This window comes from Pongo abelii, chromosome 4 (genome assembly GCF_028885655.2).
Source record: "Pongo abelii isolate AG06213 chromosome 4, NHGRI_mPonAbe1-v2.0_pri, whole genome shotgun sequence".
NCBI classification, from domain to species: Eukaryota; Metazoa; Chordata; class Mammalia; order Primates; family Hominidae; genus Pongo; species Pongo abelii.
In genome coordinates this window covers 140,376,555-140,385,686 of record NC_071989.2, presented here as the reverse complement: position 1 = coordinate 140,385,686, position 9,132 = coordinate 140,376,555, and the positions used below count along the sequence as shown (strand labels likewise).

The window sequence follows — 9,132 nt, the reverse complement described above, 5'->3', positions numbered from 1 at the left end:
GCTATGTCAGCTCTCTAAGCCTCAGTTTCGTCAGCTGTAAAATGAGGTGTTAGTCAGTGCAGGTGACCACAAGCACCGTAACCTACTCAAGCCAGCTAAAAGGGAATTGAGATTGATCAGTCACCAGAAGTATCTCACATGTTCCAAATGCAGGAGTGCAGCTGGGCTTCCAGGGCTGACTAGAATCAGAGTTGCAGGCACAGTGGGAAATGAGGGCCACTGAAAGGTCAGACTCCATTCTGGACTGGCTGAAAACCTCTACCTGGGCTTTGAGATGCAGCATAGTTGGTTTTGAGCCCTCTTCTAGTTTGATTTTTTACACTGATTTCCCCACCTGTCATCTGCCCTATAGAGAATCTAGCAATGCATTCCTCTGTTTTTCATCTCTGCTTCTCTGGGCATATTTGCTTCACTTGTCATGTTTTTTGCAGATAAATATTCTCTGCAGAAAAGGACTAAAGTCCCAATTCAGAGTTCCCAGGGAAGAACTATGATGGGTCCAGCTAGTTATTGGACCAGTTAGTTATTGGTCACCTGGACGTTTCATAGGTGACCAGTGAACAGGGTCACACTTCTGTGACCGTGGCAGCTGCTCTCATAAAGTTATGGATGGAATGAAGGGCATAGTGAGAGCAGGCATTCTCTAAAGAAGCTGCTGCAGCGATAATCCTAGCATCCTTATATTTTAGCGTGGCTAGGGGTAGAATGTGAGTTCATCATGCAGTTGCGCTTGGATGATGCTCAACAAGTCTGTGGGTTCTGCCCCTGGCTGCTTGTTCCATATCAACCTGGCACCTTGGAGAGAGATGCTATTTTATTTTCATGGAATTTCTATTTATATAGTTAATCCATCTGTTAAAATTTCATTTAGGATTATGGTGCCTGTATTTACATTCAATATTGGCCTATTTTTAGTTCAAAAAATTTGATGTCACATCAAGTCTTAGAACTGTGTCTATATTTACCTCATAAATTGAACTGGATGACAAATAATGTTTTTATATAGTTTTAAATAATTTATATGCAGGAATTATTTAAGTTTTCAACATTTTAAACATTCTCCCTAGGGAATAATGAATGGTGCATTGGGGAGGGAGTTAGAAATCCATGATTTGGTCTGGTCTTAGTCTTAATTTTCCGTGTGGCCTGGGGCAGTTTCCTGCCCCACCTTGGTGGGCCTCTGTGGAATTAGGGAGGACAGGACAGCTGGCTCCGATGGCTTCTCAGGCCCCCGCCCTGCTGGCCTTTCTGGGTGGTCTGCCACTGGTTCTTGGGGTTGTTTCTTTTGTCAGGCCCCTTCTACACCTTTCTGGTGCCCTCTAGCAGATTTCTAGTGACTTTTTTCTCCACCTTCCTGTTACTCTCCTGGCCCTGAGGGTGTCCTCCCAAAGGACGGGTTTTGTTTTCCATGGGTCTGGGTGCAAATGGGCAGGGTCCAGTGTCTTAGGTGTTGAAGTCTTGGTTCCCTGTAATAAGCTCTGTGAGCAGGACACATTCTGCCTGCCTCCAGAGAATGCACCACCCTCTTCTGGAAATTCTCTTTTTTGACTTCCTGGCACCTGGCCGCCTCCTGGAGTTCCTCCTTCCACCACCTCTGAAAGCCTCTGGCTCTTCCCCCTTCTCTCCCTCTGTACCATCTTCCCAGGCTTAAAGGAGCTACCCTGAAAGTCCTCATGGCCACCTCCAGCCCTGTTCTCTCTCTCTCTCCAGCCCCAGCTCACTGTGGTTTTCTAATGGCCGCAAGAGAAAGGGGGACCTGGGGCAGGTGCCAAAAGACTGCAGGGTCAGAAGGTAACAGGTCCCGGGAGGAGGAACTCTCTACTCATACCCTGCTGTCAGGCAATGTGGGAGGGGGCGTCACTCTGATTTCCCTAATTATCTTCCCATGACCTGCTTCGCCTTCTCCAGCACCCCAGCCCTCACTGAACCAAGAGACACTGGAAATGGCTTCTTCTTATAATAGATTTTTCCTTGTTACAAAAATGTTTATTCATTGTAGAAAATTTGGAAAATAGAGATAAATTTAAAGAAGAAAAAAGCCTTATTATCCCATCACTCACTGATAACTACTATTAACCTTTCTTCTATTTTTTCCATGAATATATAACTGCTTCTAAACATCATTTGAATAATGCTGACTATACTGTTTTATAACCTGCATTTTTCAATTGGCCGCATGCCATGAACATCTCTCTGTGTCATTGTGCAGTCTTCTGCATCATCGTTTTTGTGGGTAGCAAAGCATATGCCATCCTATAGATATCCAAAAATGTTTCCAACCTTGTGATTGGGCATTAGGGTAGCTTCCAACTTGGCACTACTGTAAATAATATTGCAATGACAATCCTTTTGAACAAATAATTCCTGATTCCCACCCCCCTCACCATATACACGCACTTTGTATTAATTCCTGAGCAACCCACCATTGATAGTCCAAAGGTAAGAATTTTTTGAGGTTTATATTACCCCTTACCAACCCCCCCCAGAAAGGGCTCTCAGGATGTCAGACCCTCAGATACACAGTTTCTTAACATCTCTATCCTGCTTTTATTGTTTAAAATCATCTGGCCTGGTTGGTGAGCTTGAGTTGCTTAGGTGGCCACTGGGGAAAAGGGTCTGAATTCTTAGTGAAGAGAAAAGTGATTGGGGTGGGTGAGGGGGTTCCAGATGGATGAGATTGGGCTTATGGAATGCTGGTCATCTCTCCTATCACAGGGATCAGCACCCTGCGATGCCACCATAGTCTCTGGAGGAGGGAGACAAAACGTACAGGCAACAGCTTCACATTTCGCCTGGGTGGGCAGTTCAGCTGAGAAGGACAGCATTTCTTTCTTGAATTGCCTGTCTATGGCTTTTGCTCTTTTGTCTTTTTCTTATCGATTTGGATTACATGTCATACCCTCTGTTGCCTGTGGCATAAATATTTTTGCAAGTTATCTATTGATTCTTTAGATTTTTGTAATGGTGTTTTTTTAACATGTAAACATTTAAAATGTGCATGTAGTCAGACCTTCAAATCTACCAGTCTTTTCCTTTGTGGTTTCTGCCTTCTCTGCTGTGCATAAAAAGACCTTCCCCATCCCCAGATGGTGTAAACATTAATCTATATTTTCTTCAAGTTGGATTCATTTTCAGTCTTTAAAATGTAGTTTGTTTCCCATCCAATTCTGACCTCGTGTGAGTGGGAGACATATGCACAGGCGTCCCCTCAGGAACCTGGAGGTGCCAGTGCTAACTCCCAGCCAGTTGACCATTGCTAACTTCCAGCCCAGTGGACTCAGGACAACTTCTAAGAGCTCTATCTTTGCCTTTCCGTAGCTCTGGGGAAATCCCAGAAGCCCTTCAGTTATTTAATTGGCGTTTTTTTAAAAAAAGAATCTCATTGGTTTTGTCTGTCTGGTTGGATCAACAGAGAATTTTCAATTAAAAGAAACCCTCCCAAATAAGCGGGGTTAATTCATGCCTGACAGATGGACAATGGCATTTCCACAGGGCAAGTGCTGTCCATGCAGGCAGGGACCTTTTGTTTGTTTACTGCTACATCCCCAGGACCTAGAACAATGCCTTGCACATAGTGGGGACTCAGCATATACTTGTTAGATGAATGAATGCATGAATGGCTCTCATGTATTCATTGTTTAAAATGTAAAGAGGTAATAACATGGGAAAAAAACTCATGTTAGGTTTTTAAAAAGCAACATAAGGGCCAGGCACGGTGGCTGACGCCTGTAATCCCAGTACTTCGGGAGGCCTAGGTGGGCAGATCACCTGAGGTCAGGAGTTTGAGACCAGTCTGGCCAACTTGGCAAAACCCCGTCTCTACTAAAAATACAAAAATTAGCTGGGGGTGGAGGCGGGCGCCTGTAATCCCAGCTACTCGGGAGGCTGAGGCAGGAAAATCGTTTGAACCCGGGAGGCAGAGGTTCAGAAGTTGCAGTGAGCCGAAATCATACCACTGCACTCTCCAAAAAAAAAAAAAAAAGGGCAACATAAGATACTGCATAAATAATATCCATCATTCATTTATTCATTCAACAAGTACTTCTTGAACTGCACTACACATGGGGAAAAGACAGGGTTGATGTAAAGATTAAACAAGTTAGCATATTATATTAGGCTGCTGGAGCTGCCATAACAAAAATACCACAAACTTGGCAGCTTAAACAACAGAATTTTATTTACTTATGATTCTGGAGGCTGGAAATCCAAGGTCAAGGTGATGGTAGATTTGGTGTCTGGTCTGCAAGACCTCTCCTTGTCTTGCAGATGACTGCCTTCTCTCTGCAATAAAGTTATCACAATAAACTTTCTCGCAATAAAGTTCAGGCCTTTATTCCTGATGTCACTCTTCTTATAAGGACACTAGTCCTATTGGATTAGTGCCCCACCCTTATGACCTCATTTATCCTTACTTACCTTAAAGACCCTGTCTCTAAATATAGTCACATTGAAGGTTAGAGCTTCCATATATGAATTGGGATGTGGGGGACACAATTCGGTCCATAACACATACGTAAAGTGCTTAGAAATAATGTCTGGCTCATACTAAGCCCTATGTAAATGTTGGATATTATTATTGTTGTTAGAAAATACACAAAACTGCATTAGTTGTTATTACATTCTCATTGGGGGATGAAATTACAAGTGATTTTATCTTATACTTTTCTATATTTTCCAAAATTTCTGTGTTGAACAATTTTACTAATCTGAGGGGGAAAAAACACCACTACTCAGTAAAAGACGTGGTTGAATATTGTTTGCAGCTCCCCAACCATTGTATCATGTGTTAAAAGCCTTTGCTCCAGATTGGGTAGTTATCCTTAGTGGATTCTTTGTTGGGTTTCAAGTTTTTGGTTCAGGTCTCCGAATATGTGGTTGTCAGAATACAGAGAAGCAAAGACCTGGCTCAGCCCACCCAGCCCCATCAGTCAGAGCTTCCACTAGGAGATGCAGTAAAGGGGACAGAGGATGCACCATGCTGTGTGCCAGCCCCATAGCCACACCCTCTGGAGGGCAGGAAAGACCTTCAGCAGTGGGATGGTGAGTGGATCAGTTTGAGTTCTTGGCTCCAAACTGACTAAACAAAGTCTGGACTGACTGTTGTAATCAGAAAAAGAGTACATTAAAGAACATGTTCACTTCTAAAAGGCTCAACTTTTGGGGCAGTTCAAGAAACAGGCTCAAATTTCAGTTTCTGAAATGATTCCCAGAATCATCCACCATCAATGGCTTCTGTTACCACCCTTGTGCCAGCAACATAGATGCCACGTGCACGACTTTCTCTCCCTCATTTGTGGCTTTTTTATCGAAGGCTCACGAGAGTGTGTTTCATTGGTACAGTCTAAGTCACTAATCCACTCCTAGCTGCAAAGGAAGCTGGAAAAGTGAGTTTTCTGGATTCTACCGGAGACACTTGCAACTTGGGAAACTATCAAAATGTAGGAGAGAATGAATGAAAAATGAATAAATGGGAGTCAGGAGCCCAGAACTGCTGTGTGACCTAAGACAGTTGTTCGCCTTTCCCAACGTCAGTCTTCTGCTCTGTCAAATGGGATAATATCCTCTGCATTCTTTGGGCCAGACCCCATGCCAGGGCTGCAAATAGATGATTAGGCTCCTGCCTGCCAGCCCACTCAGAGATGCTAGGCTGGGAGGAGATATGTGTGAATATGGCTGGCCACTATGGTGGCTGGATTTGCTGGCTAAGGACTAAGAGGGATATCCAAGGGCTCCCCAGCCTGGCCTGGGCATTTCTGGGCCCTGGGTTCCATGGATGCCACACCCATGCAGTCTAGGGCCTGAGTCACAGCGTCTACCCATGCCTGCCGATGGTCCACAGATTGAGACTCACAGAGAAGGAAGAAGACCTTGGGAACTCAGGACAGGAAAGAACAAGTCCCATTACTCAGTGGAAGGAACAGGCCTAGAGAGGAGAGAGACCTGGCCATGATCCCACAACCGGGCTAGGGCCTTTCTGTCCCCATCTCTCAGGGGAAGCCAAGCCATGCTCAGAGGAAAACAGAAAAATACTTGGCTAAGCCAGAATCAGTCACAGCTCCAGTACTGGTTTTTGAATTAAAATATTCACAAGTAGAAGAGACATCTGTAGGGAGAGTAACGGGATGCGACATCCTGCTGGAGGCCAAGCTAAATGTGTCCCATGACATCACTCTGAAGAGGAGGCTGCCAGAGCCGCATAGGGCCTGGAGTGCTCCTGCAGCTGAGTGCCGCAGAGGCCTGAGGCTTGCAGCCTGGCTCCTGGCCCCCTGCTCTGTGAAGAAATGCTCTGTTGGCCCCCTGGCCTATGGGGAAATTACCTGACCACCTCCCTAGACCAATCTGGTCTGGGGAGATATGTTCTTTCTGCCCAGCCTTCTGGTTCCCTTGGGTCTCCTCTTCAGTACCAGCAGATCTCCAGTTACTCTGCTGCCAGTGGGAGTGTATGGGTGGGGTGGGGGGATTCTGAAAGCCATGTTACTTGCTGGGAGGAGTCCTGCCACACAGCCCACACAGCTTTTGTCACACCCTCTTGGAGGAGCCCTGCCAAGCTTGAGATCCCAGCAAAGTCCCTGCCAGGCTGTGGCTGAGTTCAAGCTGGAGCAGCTCTCCCAGGAGTCCAGATCCTATGATGGAGAAGGTGTAGGATCCTATTGTAAAGATTGGAAGTGACTCAGAGGCACACATCTGCACACTTGCACCACTACAAGGTGCACACAGGCCTGGGCACATACCTGCCATGTACTGGTACTACAGATACAGGCCCCCACACACTCACACCCAGCTGCTGAGCTGTGAGCGCACATGCACTCATGGCTGATGGTCTCTGGTGGGCCTGAAGAGATCTCTTGCTCTTCCACTCTCTGCTTCCTGACTTCTGCTCTCTGGGTTTCTATCCTCTTCTTTCTGGGCTGTGGCTCAGCCAGCTCCTGGCCTGGGAGGGCTGCATATAGAGAAGGCCCGACTGCCTGAGCGCTGTCCTCGGTGCTGGAGTCCTGGTGGGCTCTGCATGCTTGAGGAAAACAAGCAAGGGCATTGGGAGGAGGTGATCTTGCTTGGAGGTGCAGATGTTCATGGGGTGCCCACCAGAATGCCTACCCTTATTATTTCAGAAAATGTGCAACTGGGCTTCCTCCTTTCAATGGCAGACACTGCAACAGGTGTCCAAGCCCTCAGCCCAGCAGTGTGGGCATCTGTGGCTGTGTGTGGCTATATGGCCATTCATTGTGGCTATGAGGGGCTTCTTGAGACCTCGTGTGCCACATACAGTTGTGTATGAAGACCATGATTGTCTGTTTCCTCATGAGACACCTGTGATTCCATGTGGCTGCCTGTGACCATGTTACTACTGGTGAACACATATGGCAGCCTGTGATCACACTGAGTCTCCTGTGACCTTGCGTAGCCTCAGACCTGAACTCGTGCGTCCCCAGATGATCTGGGCACTATCTGGTCTAGTTGCCCGATTTGTCAGAGCCTAGGTGAACCCTTGCCACTCCCTCCCTTCACTGGTTTGCAAAGGTGGCACCCGGGGCTCCCCACGTCTGCAAACTCGGGTCCTAGGGGGCGTTGGTGTCAGCGGGCACCAGCCGACAGGAGTGTGTACCTCCTAGGACAGGTAACCGCGACCCGGCTGCCATTCGAGCCTGCCCAGCCATAAAACCCAGTCTGCCAGTCGCGCGGGGGCAGGGTCGCGTGTTGATGGGGTGGGTGGCGGCGGGGTGGGCTCAATGTCACGCTCTGGCGCTCGTCGCCCGTGCTCCCCCTTCCAGCCGGTTTCCGCAGAACGCCAGGTACTGACGTTGGGGAGCGGGGCCGGAGAGGGCTGGTTCGCTCTGCTGCCGGGCCCCTCCCCCGCCCGGGAGCTTGGCGGTTCCGATACCGCGGTCAGCGCGGGGCAAGCCCCAGACCCGGCCCGGCTGCAGGGCAGGGAGTAAGGCTCGGTTGCAAGCCCGCGTTGCGCCCTCCCCCTTGAGTCGTCTCCGCAGCGGCGCGGGGAGGCGGGAGCTGCGGGGCCGGAGGGCGGGGGCTAAAAATACCCGGCAGCGGCGGCGGCGGCGCGGCTACTGCTGGGGCTGCTGGGCTGCGGGGCTGCGGGGCTGCGGGCCGGGGAGGCCGGGCCGGGCCGGGCCCCGCTGACCGCCATGCTGACCTTCTTCCTCGTGTCGGGGGGCTCCCTCTGGCTATTCGTAGGTAAGTGCTCGTCCTGTCCGCGTCCCGGACTCCCATCTCCCGCAGGCTATGAGGTCTTCGCCCGAGGTGGAGGTGTTAACATCTCCGCGGCCGCCGAACCCCCATCCCCTGCTGCTGAGCTGTCCCGTCAAGGTCCCCGGGGCCGCCTAGGTACACCCTCCGCCCCCAGTTCTCGCGGGCTCCGGGCCGGGTTTGGGGAGCACCTGGGTCTGCGGAAGGAGATAGGGGGCTTGCTCTCTGCGACCCCACCACAAACCCCCGCCGAGTTCTTGCGTCCCCCTTCCCTGATGGCAAGGACCATCCGCGGATCAGATTAGGCCCTGAGCCAAGGCCAGGAACAGACATTGCGTCCTTGTCCGTCTCCTGGGACCAGAAATCGAGGGTGTTGATCCTCGAGGTCCCACAGCAGGTCAGCTATGTAACCCGGAGTGACCTGGGCTTCCTGATCCCAGCGAGGGGCTTCCTCACGACCCCTCCCTGCCCGTCCTTCAGCCAGAGGACAAGATTTCTGTAAAGTAGGTTTCACCTGGCTCCTCTGCTCTGCCCAGGGCTGCTGTGTCTCCAGTTTCCAGACCCCTCCCCTCCACCTCACAGGAGTCAGCCTCACCACTGCACTTCTTAGGCGGCTACAAGGACCCCTGCTCGATCCCGCCTCCGCGCGTACCTCCCTCAACCCCCCATACACCCACACCTGGAGTCTCACCACAGGCCCTTTTATCTGCCAGTTCTACTACCCGCACCGGCTACTTCCCCTCTCTGAGCCTGGGGTCCTCCAGAATATAATACCACTAAAGGATCTCCACCTCCATCCACCCCCACCCCCATGTGCAGATTCAGCCTGATAATTTGTGTGCAGTGCTTGATCCTTAAATTGGCCTTAAACCTGTCCTAGGCCACAGCAAATGCTCTATGAATGTTAGTGTTTATTATTATCTCACATTC

The 9,132-nt window shown here is 49.6% G+C and overlaps 1 protein-coding gene across 6 annotated transcripts in view; it reads left to right on the top strand.

Moving 5' to 3' along the window:
• Positions 1–7,797: 7,797 nt before the first annotated feature.
• Positions 7,798–9,132, top strand: part of ACSL6 (acyl-CoA synthetase long chain family member 6) — a 65,103-nt gene continuing 63,768 nt past the window's right edge. For 4 of the 6 annotated variants that reach the window (XM_063724242.1, XM_054555920.2, XM_024247585.3 and 1 more), the window contains exon 1: positions 8,041–8,190. In XM_063724242.1, the coding sequence (XP_063580312.1) occupies positions 8,142–8,190 (49 nt within the window). In that variant the 5' untranslated portion in view covers positions 8,041–8,141. Of the gene's footprint in view, positions 7,931–8,040; positions 8,191–9,132 lie in introns of those variants that run through there. The other 2 variants (XM_054555919.2, XM_063724241.1) reach the window with 2 other exon arrangements.